General features: G+C 40.1%; 1 protein-coding gene across 2 annotated transcripts in view; it reads left to right on the top strand.

The window, feature by feature from the left end:
- Positions 1-499: 499 nt before the first annotated feature.
- The window catches only part of ATRNL1 (attractin like 1), a gene marked incomplete at both ends in the record, with an annotated part of 457,232 nt that continues 435,911 nt past the window's right edge, over positions 500-21,820 (top strand). The window contains 3 exons of one of the 2 annotated variants that reach the window (XM_081105368.1): positions 500-789; positions 18,793-18,876; positions 20,217-20,330. In XM_081105368.1, the coding sequence (XP_080961494.1) occupies positions 500-789; positions 18,793-18,876; positions 20,217-20,330 (488 nt within the window). Of the gene's footprint in view, positions 790-18,792; positions 18,877-20,141; positions 20,331-21,820 lie in introns of those variants that run through there. The other variant, XM_081105367.1, reaches the window with a different exon arrangement.

Raw genomic sequence — 21,820 nt, forward strand, 5'->3', positions numbered from 1 at the left:
GCGAGGCTGAGTCCCCGCTTCCCGAACCCCCCTCGCCACTTTGGACGCGCCCACCTCGGGGCTCCAGGGGCCCCGCCCGGCCTGGCGCACGGGGCTCGGAGCGGAGGCAGTTGGCGCGAGCCACGGGCGAGGCGGGGCCGCGCGCGGGGTCCCCTCCCCCTTCGGTCCCCTCCCGTCGGTCCCCTCCGGAGCGCCCCGCGCAGCCGGCACCGCCCGCTCCCCGCCCCCGGCCCGGTTCGGGGCGCCGCGGCGGAGGGCTCGGCCCGCTGAGGACAAGGTCAGGAGACGGAGAGGCGATGCCCGAGCGCGACTGGAAGGCGCCGAGCGGAGGCGACCGCGGCGGGGATCTGTCCCTCCAGCCGGGGGAGCGGGACGGGGGCCGGCGCCGGTGAAGAGCCACCGGGAGGGGCACGGCTTCCTCCGGGCGGATTCGCCTCCGGAGCATCCCTGTCCGCGGCCGCGAGCGCAGCAGCCCCGCTGGGCAGGGGCGCCGAGGACCATGGAGCCCGGACCCCCGGCCCGCGCGGGCCCCCCGCCGCCGGCGGCCCCGGGGCCCTGGAGGGCTCGGCCGGCGGGCGGCGGCGGGGGCGCCTCCTCCTGGCTGCCGGCCGGGAGCCGCTGGCTGCTGTGCTATGGCTTCCTCTACCTGGCGCTCTACGCGCAGGTGTCCCAGTCCAAGCCGTGCGACCGGACGGGCTCCTGCTTCTCCGGCCGCTGTGTCAACTCCACCTGCCTCTGCGACCCCGGCTGGGTGGGCGACCAGTGCCAGCACTGCCAGGGCAGGTTCAAGTAAGTGCCTCGCGGGACCCCGCACCTCGGCCCTGCCCCTCGCCCGGCGCGGCCTCCCCCCGCCCCTCCCCTGCGGCCTGGGGGTCCCCCGGGCCGGGAGCGCACCCGCCCCCCCTCCCCCCCATCCAGGCCCCGCGCGGAGCACTGACCGCTCTGGACGCGGAGCTTTCCCGATGGGCCAGGTGTCCGCGGCGACTTCTGGTCCCCTGCTTACCAAGATTTCCACGCTCAGTGACAGTGCCAAACACCATTTTGTTAGGACACACATTTTTTTTTTTAAAATCAAAAATTATGCAAGTAGCTCATGAAGGACTTGAGCCTCGTGGCCCATTCCAGCGATGCAGAAGCGTAAAGGTTAAAAGTTATGGTCTCCCAGGGCCGGCCCCTCCCTCCCACGGTATTGCTCTCTCTGGAGGTAACGGCTGCGGATGTTTTATTGAGTAATAATAATGACTCTTAAGTCGAGTTGATGATGGGCTCGCTAGATGCCAAACACCGTTCTCAGCGCCCAGCGTGGATGATCTCATTTGTTCCTCACCAGCAACTCAGCGAGTTACTAGAAATGTAATGGACTTACAGAGAGAGACCAAGGCAATGAGTGTAATTAATTTGCCCCGGATGACGCGGGAGAAGGGCCGCTTCGTGATTGCAAATCAGCCAGCTTGACTCTAGAATGTTTACTGTTAGCCAATACACTATGTTGAATTTGCTAGGACAGTCTTACATTGAGAAATGAGTGATTTTTGGTTAGATAGAAGAATGACATACCCGGACTTGTTAATGTGGTGGTGAAAGTGGGGTTTCCTAACTGGTTATTTCACTGCCAGCTGTTGTATGGGAGCATTTGGTTTGTCCCCCCCCCCCCCCCAATATATTTATTGATTTCAGAAAGGAATGGATGGAGAGGGAGGGATCCCTGGGAGAGAGAGAGAGAGAGAGAGAGAGAGAGAGAGAAACATCAGTGATGAGAGAGAATCATTGATTGGCTGCCTCCTGCACGCCCCCTTATTGGGATGGAGCCCACATTTGGGCGTATGCCCTGACGGGAATCGAACTGTGACCTCCTGGTTCATAGTTCATGCTCAACCACTGAGCCACACTGGTCAGGCAGCTTTGGTTTTTCTGAAACTCAAGGCCCTAGGAATTTGCATTAAAACAATACAGATGCTTTCTCCCTATCGGATGATATTTACTGCATTCCTGCCTGATAAGAAAAGAAATGGGTGAATGTGGGGGAGCAGAAAATAAGATAGTTGAGGCCATTAGGGTAGTTGTTAAGTCATTGCAGTTAAGACATTAAGTCATCTTCTTAGCCTTCTAGATATTTTACATGAAGTTTTCTGCCTGGTTTGTGGCTCTGAAATTACATTATGTAGAATACTAATAGGATGATAGCAAAATCTAAGTGAAATGTCTCTTAGGCTCTAAGACAAAGGTAAGAATATGGTTCAGCTTGTTAATGTATTATAGGAAAATTTCCTGGGAGTTCTAAACCCAGTATATTTTTCTTATTTTTTTTTCACTTGCAAATTAAAACAATGCCCCTAAAACTCAGTGTAAAAATGAATTTTTTTTTTAAAAAGTAGTGCTTTTTAATTTTAGGTAGATCCTACTATTTAATTTATGACAGGCTTTTGGAAGTAAAATCTCAAAATGAAATTTTATGAAATTCATGTGTAGCAATAGGTTGAAATGTTTCCCAGTTTCACACTTTCACAAATTAGTACTACTAGAGGCCTGGTGTATGAAATTTGTGCACTCTGGGGGTGGGGAAGGAGGGGGAGGAGGTCCCTCAGCCCAGCACCCTCTCGTAATCTGGGAGCCCCTCGATGGATAGCCCCACAGAGGGAGACCCTGCTCACCCACCACAGCCTGTCCTCTTTGGGGCAATCATGTAGCCCCCCCCCCCAATCGCATTGCGGCTGGCCTGACACGTCATAGCATGGTTGCCCGGGCTGTCATTTTGCTGTTTGGCCGTTCTGTCGATTTGCATATTACACTTTTATTATTATAGATACTTTAAAAAAATACACTTCTTTGTCTGACCAGTGTGGCTCAGTGGTTGAGTGTTCGATTACCGGTCAGGGCACATGTTCAGGTTTCGGGCTTGATCCCCAGTGTGGGGCTTGCAGGAGGCATCCTATCAGTGATTCTCTTTCATCACTGATGTTTCTATCTCCCTCTCCTTCTTCCTTCCTCTCTGAAATCAATAAAAATCCAATAAAATAAAAAAATACACTTTTTTTTAAACTTGGGAGAGATGATAATATAAAGTTTAAAAAAGAGTTTCAAGATGAGGAAAGGTATCATATTGAAGTGTGCTGGTTAGTTAGCCTTTTTTACTTAAGTGTCGTTAAACTTTTGCTCTGACTGTAGTAGCCAGTCTCTTTACCTAAAGGAGAGATTTTGAACATACGAACTGGGAGCCAACAATGAAAACAGACATATCCATTTTTTTTTTACATCTTTTCGTACATAAATAGGAAGATTGCTTGATTCCTGTGTAATTCAGGGATATATTGGCCTTTGTGTGGGCGGATTCGCTCCATCTGTCTAAGATAAAATTGCTACTGTCCTGGGAAGCTCCTGTCTACAATTCATAGTATTGGACTCATGAATCAGCTAGATCAGCAGCCTGTAGCCTCACCAGCAGATGTTGTCCCATGAGCAGATGCTGTCACAGTAGGAAAGATCACAGATGAAGTTAAAGCTAGCTTAAATAACAGAGAGATGGTGTCCATAAGCACAACCCATTAGTGAGTAAAAGAGGAATAGCTTTTTCAATACAGATACAGTCAACCATAAACCCTGAACGAATCATTGAATGTTCTTCATTTCCTTGGAAACTGTATTCTGTCGATAAGTAGAATACATTTCATTTCTCTGTGGAATACAAGCTATTAATTAGAGTAACGCTAACTCGTATAAACTCTGTGTTTGGCTGTGTGTACTGTTAGGGGTAGAGAAAATGTGGTATTTAATATTGAAGGGAAGACTCAAGTTAGAAGAAAAGAATTCTTCCTGGTAAAGTACATGTGAAGCTAAGAAAGGTTTATTTGAGGATGGTGGCTTGAAGTAATAACACAGTGGGAAAGACTTTAACTGGAAATTCTCACTTCATTAATTATCTTGAAAATCTTTGACTAAACTGGAGGATAGCAACCCAAACAAACAGACATCAGAAATGATCAATCTTGGTAAGCAGGTGTCAAAATTAATTGGCTGGTTCCATGGTAACTTAAGCTTTCCCCCCCTACTGTAGGGATTTGACGAAGGAATAAAGTGTTCTTCAATGCTTCTTTAGAATGGAAGATTGATGGTTGGGGGAGAAATGCAGAAGCAAATGTGATATCAAAAGTGGTACTTCAGTTCCCTTAGCATTGATTCCAGTCTTCTGTCTGTTTCCACTTGAAAAGAATAAAACACTCAGAATTATAAGCCATTCCTCACATAGGTAAAACAAAATGAACATTGATCTGCAGCTTCAGCAAACCTGGAAGATTTAGGACTGAGAATCAGAAAGGATGGTGTCGATTTGAAATACAATAATCAAGGATATGATATATGCCAATTCACATTGTATTTACTTGAGTAGCTTAGTATATTAGGCTAGAAAAGACTTTGCTATAAAATCCATTGGAATAAACAGCATTCTCTTTTAGAAGCTGGTTGTTTAGAATTATTTTTGTAGAGTAGTTGAGGTTTATATTTATATAAATTTATATTCTGTGTTCCAACTTATACATTTTTTTGCTAATGTGACTTAGGAACCTATGACTTCTGATTTCTCTTAGGCAAACAAAATAACCTAAATTAATGCTCTGAGATTGGAAAATATCTCATTATATTGAGAATAATTTGCAAGTGTAACTTAATTAAAACATGTAGTGAACATTTTCTTAAACTTATCTAATAAATCTTATTGCATGTTCAATGTATATAGATACTTTTTTAATCTCATAGGTTAGTCAAATATGGATACTGATTTTCACACATTTATAATGAAAGTATTTATTTCTAGAGACAACAAAACAAAGATTTAATATTAGGAATGAGGTTGCTGTTATAAGCAAAAAGAAGTAGGGTTAAAAGTATAAATGTTTTTCTTAAGCTACTTATATACAGACATGTACCTTGGAATCCTTTTTATTAATGGTATGGAAACTATCCGTAACTATAAAATTAAATAGAATATTTCCTGTTCCTAGGTCTCCTTTATTTCTAAATTATAATACGTAATTTATATTCATTTTTTTTATTATTAAAAAGCATATAGTAGAATTTTTAAAAATGAGTTTTAGAGAGAGAGCAATGGAGAGTGAGAGAGAGAGAAACTGATGTGAGAGCAAAACAGCTTGAAACCTGGGCATGTGCCCTGATCAAGGAATTGAACCAGCAGCCTTACTGTGCATGGGATGGTGCCCAACCAAGTGAGCCACACCAGCCTGGGCCACCTCGTAGAAATTTTAAAATAATTTAAATTGTGATCCTAAATTGATAAAGTAAGTAAGTTGTAGCTTGGTTTGGCTGCTGTAGCAGATTAGACTCAGCCTTCCTTTTTTTCTGCAGTGGTCTTTTAAGGTCCTTGTAAGGGGCCCATACCTTTTGGCCTCAGAGAAACATGCTGTTACTTCTTTCTGAACCTCCTTTCCTATCTGGTCTTTTTTTGTGGCTGATTACTAAACATCCTGTAATTTTAGCTTATACTAGTATCTATAGGAGGCTTTTCTGACTCCTCAAGCTCTGTTACCCCGTGTTATGTACCTTTATAGCACTGTTTTTCCTCTTTAGTACGTTCAAATGAATTATTTAATTGCAATTGTAATTTTTTCCTTTAAATTATTTATAAGAGCTATTTGAGGTATAATTGACATGCAATAAACTGTATAATTTAAAAAGTTTTGACATGTGCCTCTGAAACTGTCACCACTATCAAGATTATAAAAATGCCCATTACACCCAAAATCCTTTCTTTCCTGCTGTTTCTCACCATCCCCAGGCAACTACTAAGCCGCTTTCTGTCACTATACTAGATTTGTTGGCATTTTCTAGAATTTTATACAAGTGGAATCATGCATTATGTATTCCCTTTTGTCTGGCTTCTTTCACACAGCGTATTTATTTTGAGACTCATTAAAGGTGTATCATCAGTGTATTCCTTTTAATTCTTGAGTAGTATTCCAATGTATGGATACACCACAATTTGTTTATTATTCACCCGGTGATGGATCTTTCCAGTTTTGGGCTATTCTGTAGAAAGCTGCTCTTAGTAGAAGTCTTTGTATGAACATATGCTTTCATTTCTCTTGGATAAATACCTGAGTGGAATGGCTGGATCATATGGTGGATACCTGTTTAACTTCTTAACAAACTGACAATCTATTTTCAAAGGTAATTGTCTCATTTACATTTCCACCAGCAATGTATGAATGTTCTGGTTAATTCACATCCTCACCAGCACTAGGTATGGTCAGTCTTTTAAATTTCTGTGGTTCCAGTAAGTATGTCATGGTATTGCATTGTGGTTTTAATTTCACTTCCCTAGTGACTATGTTGAGCATCTTGTCATGTGCTTACCTGCCACCTGTAGATCTTTGCTGAGGTATCTGTTTAAATCTTTTGCACATTTTTTGCATTTTTTCCTTTTACGAGTTCTTTATCTATTCTGGATACTTTCTTATCAGATATGTTGTTGGAAAATATTTTTTCCTAGTCTGGGGCTTGTCTTTTCATTCTTCTAACAGTGTTTTCAAAGAAAAGAAGTTTTGAATTTGTCGAATTCCAGCTTATCATTTTTTATGGATTGTGCTTTTGGTGTTAGAGCTAAGAAAACTTTGCCTGAAGCAAATATTTTCTTTCTATAGAACTTTTGTAGTTTTAGATTTTACATTTAGATTTATAGTCCATTTTGAGTCAATTTCTGCAAATGGTGAGAGGTATGGATCTCAATTCATTGTTTCTGCAAATAGATATTAAATTGTTTCAGGACCGTTTGTTGAAAAGACAATTCTTTCTTTGCTAAAGTGGCTTTGTATCTTTGTTGAAATCAGTTCTTCATACTAGTATATTTGTGTGTCTATTTCTGGACTCCTCTTTCCATTTATCTCTTTGTCTATTTGTATGTCAGGACAGTAAAATCTTGCCCTAGTTGGTTTGGCTCAGTGGAGAGAGCGTTGGACTGTGCAAGAGGGTCCTGGATTTGATTCTAGTCAAGGGCACGTACCTCAGATGCAGGCTTCCCCCAGACTGTGTCCTGGTCGGGGTACATGCAGGAGGCAATCAATCGATGTGTTTCTCTCACATTGATATTTCTCTCTGTCTTTCCCTCTCTCTTCCACTTTCTCTAAAAATCAATGGAAAAATATCCTCGGATGAGGATTAAAAAAGAAAGACAATAATATCTTGGTGGTTATTATAGCTTTATAAGTCTTGAATTCTTTTTCAGTTATTTTGGCTACTTAATTCCTTTGTATTCTCATATGAATTTCAAAATCAGCTTGTTAATTTCTAGAAAAACATTGCTGGGATTTCATTTGGGATTGTGTTGAGTCCATGGATCAGTTTGAGGGATGGTTGACACCTTATCAATATTGAGTTTTCTGGCACATGAACATGGTATATCCAAGTTTTAGGTCTTCTTTAATTTCAGCAGTATTTTAAAATGTTCAGTGAACAGGTCTTACAACTTTTTTGTCAGATTTTCCCCTAAGTATTTCATTTTTTTTGATGCTGTTGTAAATGATATACATTTTTTTTTTTTTTTAGTTTCAATGTTTGTTGCTGTTATATGGAAATACAACTGATTTTTGTATATTAATATTGCATCCTTCAATCTTGTTGAACTCATTGTAGATTTTTGTAGGTACCTTATGATTTTGAGATAGATATTTATGTTTCCGCAAATTAAGAGCCCTTAAGCCTTTCTTTGTAATCTGGGTGCCTTTCATTTTTCTTGCTTTATTTCACTGTCTGGAACCTCCATTACAATGATGTATACAGCTGGTGAGAGTGGTCAACTGTGTCATCACAATGATGTATACAGCTGGTGAGAGTGGTCAACTGTGTCTTATTTCTGATATAAGGGGAAAATTTAATCTCTAACCATAAAAAGTCAGTCATCTGTAAGTTTTTTATAAATCCTTTTGCCACATTGAGGAAGTTCCCTTCTCTTCCTAATTTGCTGGGAGTTTTATTAGAGACTAGAGGCCCGGTGCACTACATTCCTGCACTTGGGGGGGGGGTGTCCCTCAGCCTGGCCTGCGCCCTCAGCCCGGCCTGTGCCCTCTCGCAGTCTCCCTGTGGGATTGGGCCTTTGCTGTCAGTCGGACATCCCCCGATGGATCCTTAGCGCTGACGAGGAGGTGGGAGGTGGGAGAGGCTCCTGCTACCGCCGCTGCACTCGCCAGCTGTGAGCTTGACTTAGGGCTTCTATCTGAGAGGTGCTCCCCCTGTGGGAGTGCACTGACCATCAGGGGGCAGCTCCTGTGTTGAGCATCTGCCCCTTGGTGGTCAGTGCATGTCATAGTGACCAGTCGTTCTGCCGTAGGTTGTTTGCATGTTAGCCTTTTATTATATAGGATGGATATTGAATTTGTTAAACTTTTTGCATCTGTTAATATTATACCTTTTTTCTTTTTTAAGCATGTTATTACTTAATTTTTGAATGTTATACCAACCTTAATTCCTGAGATGAATCCCAGATATTAGAAATATATGTTCATGAAGGAAATATCTTTGTCCAGTTTTAGAGTCAGGGTAATGCTGGCCTCGTAGAATGAGCTGGTCCCTTCCTGTTCAGTTTTCTGGAAGAGTTTATATAGAATTGGCATTATCTCTTCATTACGTGTTTGGTAAAATTCACTAGTGAAGCCCTCAAAGCCTAGAATTTTCTTTAACTTTAAATTCAATTTACTTAATATAAATTCAATTTTTAAAATATATATAATTACAAGTTCAGTTTATTTAATATTTATAGCATGGCATTTTCTTTGTGGGAAGGATTGCAACTATGTAATAGGTGTATGGATATTCATTTTATCTATTTTTCTTTGAGTGAGTTTTGGGAGATTGTGTCTTACAGAGAATTTCTTTTCATCTAAGTTTTCAAACTTATGGGCATAAGATTTCCCATAATATTTCCTTATTATTCTTACAAAGTCTGTGGGGTCTTTAGTGATACTTCTTCTTCCATTTCTGATATTGATAGTTTGTGTTTTCTTCTTTCTTGCTTAGTCTGGCGGGACATTTATTAATGTTATTGATTTTTTTCAAAGACTATGTGTTTGGTTTCATTGATTCCTGCTATTTTTTGTTGTTGAAGTTTTCAGTTTCATTGATTGCTGCTTCCTTTGGTTTTGATGTGCTTTTCTTAATCTAGTTTCTAAAGTTGAAAAGCTGAGGTAATTAATCTGAGATGTTTCCTCCATTCTCTAGTTAGGAGGAAAAAGGGAGCTGACTATGCTGTCATTGGCTTAGTGCAGGGCATGAACGGCCCACCCCACAGTCTGCAGCTGCTGCACCCCAGTGATGAGGGTCAGGGCTGCTTCCTCTGTGCTGACATTCCCTTAGTGCAAGCAGGAGTGGTTGAAGGGACTTCACCTTCTTCTACAGCAGGGAAGGGAGGTACCTATCATTTTTTAGGTAAAACATAAGCATTTAGGAAATAAAAGCCCTGTGTAAATTAGAAAATTTCAAATAGATTCCCTCTGTCTCATAAAAATAGAAAATTTAAGAGCATTGCCCATGTTTTGGTGTATTAAGTTTAATCCCAAGCTTCATTTGTATTTAAATATATATATATATTTTAAAATATATTTTTATTGATTTCAGAGAGGAAGGGAGAGGGATAGAGAGATAGAAATATCAGTGATGAGAGAGAGAATCATCCCGCAACCTGGCACGTGCCCTTGACTGGAATTGAAGCCAGGACCCTGCAGTCTGCAGGCTGAAGCTCTATCCACTGGGCCAAACTGGCTAGGGCTAAAACAAAATTATTATTATTTTTTCTTTTAGAGAGTGAGGAAGGGAGAGGGAGAGGGAGAGAGAGAAACATCAGTGATGAGGGAATCATTGATCGTCTGCCTCCTGCATGCCCCCTACTGGGGATCAAGCTTGCAACCCAGGTGTGTGCTTTGAACGGGAATTGAACTGTGACCTCCTAGTTCACAGGTCGACACTCACCCACTGTCAGGTTCCTGGATGGGCTGTGAGTAGTTGGTGAATCCTCAGATTTGTATATGAATTATTATTTATGTGAATTTTTGTAGGCAGGAGGGTATAGCTTTTAAGAGATTCTCAGAAGTGATCTCATATCCCAACATGGTAAGAATCACTGTATTATAGGAATGCAAACTAAATAATGGTCACGGTGTATGTACAATGAAAAAAATGTGACCAGGGAGAGGGAGAGAGAGATAGAAATATCAATGATGAGGGAGAATTCTGACAGAGAGTGCAGAATTGGGAGAGGGGATGCAGAATATACTGTGAAGGAAATGAACAAATGCCAGCTCAGTGTGCAGACAGGGAGAAGTTAATACCAATGATATAATCCAGAGATCCTCTTTATCCATTTTGTTTAAAGAGAAATCAATAAACTATTAAATAATATTTTAATTAAGAGCATGGTTTTAGTCTGACCAGAGTGGCTCAGTGGTTGAGCATTGACTTATGGACCAAGAAGTCACGGTTCAGTTCCCTATCAGGGCACATGCCCGGGTGGTGGGCTGGATCCCCAGTGTGGGGTGTGCAGGAGGCAGCCAATCAATGATTCTCCCTCATCATTGATGTTTCTATCTCTCTCTCCCTCTCCCTTCTTCTCTGAAATCAATAAAATATATATTTTTTAAAAAGAACACTTTTTAAACAGACCTCCATGTGAGGCTGGCGTACAATGGCAACCCTGAGTGGACCTGACTATTCCCTGTTGAGTGGTTACGCCAGCACGAAAACCATAGTCACTGATAAACAGGATTTACTGTTTCAGAGACTTTGTAATAATCAAACTATTGAGTTTTCTTATTTTTTATAATGTCTTAATCAAATTCTGTATTCATAGTCAGGATAGAGAACAGCACTTCCATTGATCTAATTTAGTTCTGCTTAATGTTTGTGCTGGTTTTCCTGTATATAGCAGCGGCCACTCCTATGATACAAAGAGCCCAGCCTGCTTGTTTGAGCAGGGATTCTAGACTGGGCAGTTACAGCTAGATGAGACATTGGCAAGGCGTATGGGCATGTGGCAGGCATCTAGACAGGGACTGGCAAACTTTTCCTGTGAAGGGCCAGATAGTAGATATTTTAGGCTTTGCAGGCCAGATGGTCTCTGTTGCTACTACTCAGCTGTGTTCTTATAGCATGTTAGCAATCTAAGCCACATGTAAACAAATGGGTGTTCCAGTACATCTTCACTTACACACGGAGGCAGCAGGCCAGTCGTTTCTGCAGTCCTGATCGAGAATCACATGCCAGTGTGGCTCTCAGTTTGAGGACCGGAGTGCTGTAAGATTAAAAAAAGAATAAGTTAGTGGTTTGAAACTTACACTGCATTGGTGAAGCAGCATTAGAAATAGTTGCTGTGTAGGAGGCCCATTTCACATTTCAGCCAGCTGAGCTCTGTGCTGCCTCATTTCTGGAGACTCTACGCTGCTGGAATGTGAGGGCATTCGGAGTGAGAAGGGAAGGAAAGGCTGAAAGCCAGGTGTTGTCGTGTTGGAGGGTAAGACTTCTGGATTTGAGAAGAGGAGCGGTTCCCGATTGCGAAGATGCCCAAAGGGTGCCCACCGTGGGCGTGCTGGGTGCAGGTGGCATGGAGGTGAAGGATGCTGATGTTGAAGAAGAGATCAGGACGCCACGGAGGGAGAATTGTTCTGATTGTGGAAGTGGCAGGCGCTTTCCCCTCTTACTCCTGTCTCCCGGCAGTGAGAAAGAATTCTCCATTCTTTTCATTCTTGGTTTGTATCAGACCCCCCCCTCCCCCCATGTTTCCAGGAGAGGGGAGAGGGAAAGGCCAAGGGGAAACCTCTTTGTAGTAAGTGGAGGCAAAGGTAGGCTCTTTAGGTTAGGGATGGGGGATGAAGGTTGAGAAGGAATTGGGGGGCTGTGGTGAGTAGAGTTTTCTTTTGAGCCTGTTACTTGTTGCCCTGACGTTGGAGAGGATGGGACAGAGCGGGTAGTTTCACATGCTCATCGTGTTGTGTAGCCTTGGTGGGGAAGCATAACACTTTCTTCACATCACCTCCTATAGGAGGGAGATGAGTTATAGAGGCAGCTTCTAGTGTATATGTTTCTTTGGAGGAGGGAAGATATAGTTTATTTATTTTAAAATTGTATTTATTAAATTGATTGGGGTCATATTGGTCAACATGAACATATAGGTTTCATGTGTGGGTTTCTATGTTACAAGATCTATATATTGCCCATATGCCCACTCAGAGTCAAACCTTCTCCTGTCACCTTATATTAGGACCCCCTCCCCCGCTTTCCCTTTGGCAGCCGCTGCTGTTTGTGTGTATAAGCTTCAGTTTCCTATCCCACACTTGAGGCCCGATGCACAAAATTCTTGCAAGGCTAGGCCTTCGCAGCCTCAGCCCTCGCAGCCTCCCCAGCTGCTGCCTCGGCCCTTGCAGCCCCTGCTTCGTCCGGAAGGTCATCCAGAAGGTTATCTGGAAGGTCATCCATACTGTTGTTTACTGTTCAGCCATTCAGTCAATTTGCATATTATGCTTTTATTATTATAGATATGAGTGAAATCATATAGTTCTTAGCTTTTTCTATTTGACTTATTTCACTTAGCATAACGTTCTCAAGGTCCATCCATGTTGTTGCAAATGGTGCTATTTCATCCTTTCTTATGACTGAGTAGTATTCCATTGTATACCTCTGTATATGTACTACATTGGGAAGATATGTTTTAAACTAAGAGTAAAGAGTTGAGAAGCATCGAACAGGACTGGGTCCATTTGAGAAGGTACGGTGGTAGAGAAATAGAGGAGACTTTGGGTGTAGAGAGAAGAGGCAATTTCCTCCTATACAGTTTGGGAGGTGTATACCCTACGAGGAAAATGGATTATATTACAGGTGGTATTTGCAAAGCAGGGCTGCCTGTACTTAAATTTCCAGATAAAAAGAGCTATATATTTCATAACTGTGTATTAAGGTGCTTTTTGAATATGTCATAGTGATATTCTTGCATCACAGAAGCTGAAATAGAAGTAGCTGTGTAGGGTTGTGGAACAAATTAGACATTTAAAAAATATTAAGTTCCTGAGGCTCTGTTACACACAGTCTTAATTTATGACTGATAATTTGTATCTTTAGGTTCAGCCAGAATTTAGAACTTTTTATAATTTAAATGAGCACTATTTTGCTTTTAAGGTTGTTGCCACTGTAAGTTACAAACTTAGGGAGTAGGATTTCTTTCTTAAAAAAAAGTATTTTGTTGATTTCAGAAAGAAAGGGAGAGGGAGAGAGAGAAATATTAGTGAGGAGAGAGAATCATTAATTGGCTGCCTTCTGCACAACCTCCTACTGGGGAGGATGAAACCCGGGCATGTGCCTAACCAGGAATGAAACGACTTCCTCCTGGTTTTTAGGTCAGGGCTCAACCACTGAGTCATGCCCGCCAGGCTCGAGAAGGGTTTCCTAATGGAGTCTCCTTAGGGATCTATGCTCAGGCTTAGATCCAGAGGAAACTTTTATACAAGTCTCCTGTGTGTTACCTTGCTTTTTGAGAGAATGGAAGTAATATTGACTTGGAGGTTGTGATAAGAACATTTCTAAATCTTTATTGATAGTCTTTATTTGTTGAGATATCATTTTGCTGGTTTCCTTTAGCCTATTGAAAACAGTTGAATTAGTCTGTCTAGCAAGTCCAATGTCTGTGTTTCCTCAGGGACAGTTTCGGTTAACTTCTCTGAATGGAGCATCCTTTCTTGTTTCTTTGCATGCTTTGTAATTTTATTTTGTTGGAGACTGGACATTTCATTATTATAATACTAGAGACCTGATGCATGGAAATCGTGCAAGGGGCTCGGCCTTTGCAGCCCCTCGCAGCCCCGGCTTCGTCCGGAAGTTCGTGCGGATGGTCGTTCTGCTGTTTGTCTAATTAGCATATTAGCTCTTTATTATATAGGATGATAACACTAGAAATCAGATTCTTCCCCCTCCTGAGGGTTCCTTTCTATTGTTTATGTGTGTCATCATTGTGTACTTGTTTAGGGACTTTTCTCAATGCGTTTTATAATGACCGTATTCTTTGTTGTGTGTGGTCTCTAAAGTCTTTGTTCCTTTAGCTTGTGGTCAGGTGGTATTTTAATAAATTTCCTTGAATGCTTGAGCCAAGAAAAAATAAGGTGTTCTCCCAGGCTTTGTAGATTGACTCCGTGTGGCACTCCTTCCGTGTTTCGCCAGGTTGCTTATGACTCTGCTCTCGCCTCACTGCCTTCTGGTTCTGAGTGTAAAAATTAGCCAGAGGCGAAAGTGTGGCATCTTCTCATGTCTTTTCTGAGCACAGGGTCTGCCCAAATTCCCAGGCTCATGCACGGAGTAGCTTCTGAACACCCCAATTCTTCAAAGAATCTCACTCCCCACATTTTCCCCCCAGGCTATTGGTGTATCTATTGTTTGCATTGACTCTAATGTTTTGACTCAGCCAGCAGGGGTTGTTATATTTGCCTTTCAGTATTGTGTAGAGCCTTCTGTGAAGCTGCTTTCTTGCTCTGAAGGACTTTTGTGTTAGGCATAGGATGATTTTCATACCATGTCATATCGATTACTCTGTGTAGTCTTGTCTTTAGACATTACTCATTGATCCTCTGAATCACTTGCAGTTCCCCAAAGATACCATGCTATTTCCTGAACCTCCAAGTCTTCACACATACATCTTCCAGGAATACTGTTATATGTTCTTCTTTTTATATGTATTTTTAATATCTATGCCAGATAAAATTTGATAATATTCGGTTTAGGATTTTTGTATGAGGGATATTTATACTTTTTATTTTTTTCTTGTTTTGGTTTTGTCAAGTTGTACTCTAAAAATAATTTTTGCATTCCATCTAAAATGTCAAATTTATTGGTATGAAGTTCTTAATATATTATTCTTTCTGTAGCATCAGTAGTAATGTTCCTCATTTCCTTTTTGATAATGGTAATCAATATTTTTTCCTTGAGTAGTTTTGATAGGGGGTTATTAATTTACTAGTCTTTATAAAGCCAACTTTTAATTATATAAATTTTCTTTATTATAAGACTGTTTTCTGTTTCAGAGATTTCTGCTTTTAATTTGAAATATGTTATTTCAAATTAATGAAATAACAAATCGAGCATTTTCTACATGTCAGACACTACTATAAGCACATAATGTATGACCTCATTTTTAAAAACCCCCAAAGCTGCCCTAGCTGGTTTGGCTCTGTGGATAGAGTGTTGGCCTGCAGACTGAAGGGTCCTGGGTTCGATTCCAGTCAAGGGCACATGCCCAGGTTGCGGGCTCAGTCCCCAGCTGGGGGCATGCAGGAGGCAGCCGATCAATGAGTCTCTCTCATCATTGCTGTTTCTTTCTCTCCCTCTCCCATCCTCTCTGAAATCAATAAAAATATATTTAAAACTAAAATAAAAATCCCCCATACCCTAAGAGATAGTGAGTAATTATTAATCCCATATTAATGATGAGAAAACGAAAGCACAGTTAAGTAAGAGGTTAAATAATTGGTAAAGACTTGGAGGTTCAGGAAATAGCATGGTATCTTTGGGGAACTGCAAGTGATTCAGAGGATCAATGAGTAATGTCTAAAGACAAGACTACACAGAGTAATCGATATGACATGGTATGAAAATATAAGGGGAATACCCTTATATTTTCTTGTTGTTTAATTTATTCTTTTTCTAGTTTTTTTGAGTAGTACTTGATTATCAATTTTCTAATGCATACATTTAGAACTATAAATTTCTCTCTAAACACTGATTTAGCTTCATCTTATAAATTTTGATGTGCTGTGGTTTTGGTATTCAATTAAAAATATTGTCTAATTGTCCTTGTGACTTAAAATCTGTTGCTGAATTTCAAACATTAGGAGCCTGAGCATTCTGGCAGTTCTGTACCACCTGAAGCCAACTGTAGGTCTTGGGGTTTTCTGTCACCCGGATGACTCATAGCTAGGCTGCAGGCCATCTAAGGGCTAGTTTACCTATGGTACACCTTTACCCCAACAGCATTCACTGTGTCCCAGTTCAGAGTGCCATGCTGTTTGTTGGAGTCCCTACCTTTTGTGGGCTGTTGCCTCCAACTTCTGCCCCTTCCCTTGTTGAGGCTGCCAAGAGCACTCAGCCTTTGGCAGTGTCTTCTAAAAAGACAGATTTCTCCCCAGCAAAAGTCGCTTTGAATGCCTGGAATTTGCAACTTCTTGATCTTGGCTTGGCAGATCTTACTATTTTGTTACTTACAGCATGCTTTTAAGATTTTAAAATTGTTCCTTAGCTTTTTAAATTGTCCTCAGTGGTGGGTTTGTCCGAATTACTTCATCTGATATTGGAAGTGAAAAATCAGGACCAATTATTTAACCTCTTACTTAACTGTGCTTTCGTTTTCTCATCATTAATATGGGATTAATAATTACTCACTGTCTCTTAGGGTTTGGGGGATTTTTATTTTAGTTTTAAATATATTTTTATTGATTTCAGAGAGGATGGGAGAGGGAGAGAAAGAAACAGCAATGATGAGAGAGACTCATTGATCGGCTGCCTCCTGCATGCCCCCAGCTGGGGACTGAGCCCGCAACCTGGGCATGTGCCCTTGACTGGAATCGAACCCAGGACCCTTCAGTCTGCAGGCCAACACTCTATCCACAGAGCCAAACCAGCTAGGGCAGCTTTGGGGGTTTTTAAAAATGAGGTCATACATTATGTGCTTATAGTAGTGTCTGACATGTAGAAAATGCTCGATTTGTTATTTCATTAATTTGAGAATATTGCAATTTGTCTGTTGCTCTTCAGAAACTTTTCTAAGCTTGAACTAGCCGCCTTCTTGCCCAAAGTAAGCTGGCTGGGATTATGAAAGATTTACAAATAACATTCATATTGATTGACCCTTCTGTCAGCCCGATTTAGGTAGATAATTTTTTTCCCCCTAATGTTTTTAAGACTCTATAATATAAGGAAATTTTAATTTTATCTAAAACTAGATAATGACCCTTATATCTGTGTTGTATATATGTATGTGTACGTGTGTATGCATATGTGAATATGTGATAAGCCCTGATGTGTGTATGTGTTTTGTGTTTATATGCATACTAGAGGCCTGGTGCATGAAATTAGTGCATTTGGGGGGTGGGGGGGGGATGGAGGGGTCCCCTCAGCCCAGATTGCAAGACAGGGCAGGCCAGGCCAAGGGACGCTACCGGTACACAATTGGGGCCAGGGAGGGATGCAGGAGGTTGGCCAGCTGGGGAGGGACCCTGGGAGGGCTCCAGGGTGTGTCTGGCCTGTCTGGCTCAGTCCCGATTGGCTGGGCCACAGCAGCAAGCTAAGCCACCGGTCAGAGCGTCTGCCCCCTGGTGGTCAGTGCACGTCATAGCAAGCAGTTGAGTGGCCTTAGCATATCATTAGCATATTATGCTTTGATTGGTTGAATGGCCTACTGGATGACCGGACAGTTAGCATATTAGGCTTTTATTATATCGGATATAAATATATAAAGGCTAAATGGGAAGCTATTGTAATTATTTAAAACAGTGATTCCCAAAGTGGGTGCTACCGCCCCCTGGTGGGCGCTGCAGCGATCCAGGGGGGCGGTGATGGCCACAGGTGCATTTGTTTTAACTTTTTTTGTATTACCTTTCTATTCTGAGTTCAATAGTTTCATAATTTCAAACTTCAATGTTTCTAATTTACACCTTTCTTTACTATATTTTACGAAAAAGTTAGAAACATTAATACATATGTCTTTCTGTTTAATTGCTATTAAAATTAAAAAAAATTAATTTCCAGGGGGCGCTGAGTAATATTTTTTCTGGAAAGGAGGCGGTAGGCCAAATAAGTTTGGGAACCACTGATTTAAAACTAGAGGCCCAGTGCATGGATTTGTGCACTGGTGGGGTCCCTCAGCCTGGCCTGCAGGGATTGGGCCGAAACCGGCTCTCTGACATCCCCCGAAGGGTCCCGGATTGTGAGAAGGTGCAGGCCAGCCTGAGGGACCCCACTGGTGCACAATCAGTGCCGGGGAGGGGCTGCGGGAGGGCTCCAGGGTGTGTCTGCCTTGTTCGCACAGTCCCAATCAGTTGGACCCCAGCAGCAAGCTAACCTACCAGTAAGAGCATCTGCCCGCTGGTGGTCAGTGCACGTCATAGCGACTGGTCGAACAGTTGGACACAGCATATTAGGCTTATATATAGAGAGATATGGTCTTGGTAAAATAATTGGGCTGAGCTAAGGAGAACAAAATGAAGTAGAATTGGGATCCCATTTTAAATATTTTTAAATTCTGAAAAATCATATAGACAAGAGAAAATGATAATAAAAACAGGTAGCCAAAATCAGTAAGCCTAGTGACAGCTACTTTAGCAATATTGGTGCATGATAAACAAACACAGCTAACAGTATAGTTCTGAAGGTAGCATGCACATATACTATTGCTGTATTCCAAAGACCTGTATTTTTCAGTGTATTTGATTTTCCCTCTTGCCTCCACCTAATTTTTGTGCAGCGGAAACTTAATCTATTCTGTGTCAACATTCAACCCATCAGTACAGTGTTCAGTCTTGCAGTACATTTTTCCACCATGTAAAATGAAATGGTCTTAATATATTAAGGTTTAAAGAAAGCCAAAATAAAAAGATCTAGAGAAATATATGACAATTTGAAAAATTTTCTAAGTTGTAAATAACTTCTTTTTTGACAAAAATGCTATATCCCATTCCTGTAACTTAATGTCTTTTAAATTTTCTTGTGCTACTATATGTCTTAAAGTTACTTTAAGGTAATTATTTTCATGATTTTGTTTTCTAGGTTAACAGAACCTTCTGGATATTTAACAGATGGTCCAATTAACTATAAGTATAAAACTAAATGTACATGGCTAATTGAAGGCTAGTAAGTATACAATTTGGGTATACTTATTTATTCAAAAATGATAAAGAAGATGTCATATCAATGTTAAAGCAGTAAAGTATAACAACTTTATAATAATAGAGGTTATTTAATTGCTTATTATTAGAAAAACAGTACCAGTATTCACGATATTTTTATGGGCATTACAACTTTTAGATATCACATTTAATAAAAGTTACAATACTTATCACTTGTGATAATAGTTTAATTTTTACATGTATTTTATTTTTTAAATACATATTTTATTGATTTCAGAGAGGAAGGTAGAGGGAGAGAGAGAGATGGAAACATTAATGATAAGAGAATCACCGATTGGTTGCCTCTGGCACATTCTCCACTGGGAGTTGAGCCCCCAACCCGGACATGTAACTTCGCCGGGAATCGAACCATGATCTCTTGGTTCATAGGTTGATGTTCAACTGCTGAGCCACATTGGCCAGGCTAATTTTTACAGATATTTTATTGTTGATGTTTGTTAGTGTGTCATTTTAAAGCAAGTAGGCATTTTTTTGGCTTCTTTTAAACATCTTGTTATAGAATTTGAAGATTCCATAGAAAGTAAAAATATTCCATGCCAAATTATACCATTGATTTATATTAATCAGCATTTTAGTTGTGAGGGTGTTAAAAAGAGAACATTTTATAGAAAAGAGTGAACTTCCCTTTTAGAGGTATTTTTTAGAAGTTAGGGCTTTAGACTGAATTTATCTATTTAAACTTTGTGAATGGATCATAAACGAACCGACATGAATTGTTTGAACAATATTATGATTTTTAGAGCGTGCCTTTGGGAAACTGGCACTTTGGGGTATACTTCAGGAGTTTTTCAGAGCCTAAAAGTTATTCATTCCCTGTGCACCTATGGTCTCCTTTTGTTTCCTTGTTAATAGTATTTCATATTGAGACCTTTCAGTTAAAATGTGAAGACCTTACTAGGGCCTCTGGTTAAGGTTTGTGTAGAAATCACAATAGTTATTTCTTGAGTGTTGAATTTTAAAATTCAACTTTATTCAAGAACAGTGTGCATAAAATAAAATGCACCTATATTAAGTATAGGTTCAATAGGTTTCAATAATGTATGCAGTCTATTTAACCTCCACCTTAAGAGATTGAACATTCCATGTGGACTGAATCTTTAGAAAATGATGATACACACACATGGCCTGGTAGTGGATTTTGAAGTTGCATATCTTTTTTATAGTTTAAATGTGACTGCTTATCAGTCTTTTACACTGACTTAAGAATTTATAGCAAAATTATCTGTAAATGGACTGTGCTTTGCATATTATACATTAATTTTAAAATATTTTATTTCCTTTTAGTCCAAATGCAGTGTTAAGATTAAGATTCAATCATTTTGCTACAGAATGTAGTTGGGATCACATGTATGTTTATGATGGAGATTCTATATATGCACCTTTAATAGCTGTACTTAGGTGAGTACTTATGTTTAATTGAACTTACAGCTTTAGGAAAGTAACTACATATAATTTATTAATTTTAAAGATATACTGATCTGTAGTCCAAAATAAATTTTCAGAGATATTGACCATCAACTTAGGTGTATATATAATAATGTTGGTATTGATCTAGTAGAGATAAATGAGTTTTATATCAGAAATGTAGACTTCTGAATATCCTTTGTTTTTTGCTGTATATCGTGTATTCTTTTAAAGTGATATGATGATGTTTTCAGAAGTATTTGAATAAATTAACACGAGTTCTAGCTGACAAATAAATAGATGGAGATATATATATATATATATATATACATATATATATATATATATATAGTTGGCTTTTTATTTTGGCACAAGATGATAAAATTTACAATTTTTATAAAAAGGTTAAATTATCCTTTATGTAATGGTTTAATAAAGAAGGTTGTGTCCATCAGTTGTCAAATTTGGGAATTTTGGTTGCTTCAAAATATTTTATTAGTAGTAGTCAGGCTTAATTTTAAAACCACATCATTTTCAATATCATTTTTAAAATCTTTATGTTTGAATGTACAAATTATAAAATGTTTTGCAAATAGGACATATATTAGGTATAGGAAAAATTATGAACATGTAGTGTAGATTTTGTGTATAAGTTAATGAGTGTGATTGTTGACCAGAATTACTCATTATTCTTTACTTTTGTTATTTACATAGTATCTTTTTAAAAAAATATATATTTTATTGATATTTTTACAGAGAGGAAGGGAGAGGGATAGAGAGTTAGAAACATCAATGAGAGAGAAACATCAATCAGCTGCCTCCTGCACACCCTCCACTGGGGATGTGCTGGCAACCAAGGTACATGCCCTTGATCGGAATCGAACCTGGGACCTCTCAGTCTGCAGGCCGACGCTCTATCCACTGAGCCAAACCGGTTAGGGCTACATAGTATCTTTTATATGTTCAGTCATTGTTACAAATTTACACATAGATAAAGGTTTATTCCCTATAAAAATTTTCATTTTCTTTTTTCTTTTGTTGCCAATATTCGGTTTACTAGTATCAGAATGTGAACTATAAATCTTTTTGGACAAACATGTAAAGACTTGTGTTTCCAAATGACTGTTTCATAATGACTCCTTGGGAGCTTAGACACAGTTCTGTGATATCATTATTGCTCAAAATTCTTGTAGAACTTAATTTCTGAAATGTTTGAAAATTATATAAAGAGTAGCCATGACTAGCCCTTCATCTAAGGGTAGGAGATAGAAAATGGAGGAGAGCCTCCCGTACAGTCAGTCACATTGTAAGATAATTCATTGAGACAATTAGATGAGGTCCTGGCTTCATCATTTATTTTTTAGCAATTTAGATGTCATTCTGCTGCCATGACTCTATTTTTATGACACTATTGACTGACCGTCATTTAGATGTGCGCCTTTTTATTTGTTTTTCCAGTGGTTGTAATGACTTTGCATTAATTA

This window comes from Myotis nattereri (assembly GCF_964212035.1).
Source record: "Myotis nattereri genome assembly, chromosome: 13".
NCBI lineage: Eukaryota > Metazoa > Chordata > Mammalia > Chiroptera > Vespertilionidae > Myotis > Myotis nattereri.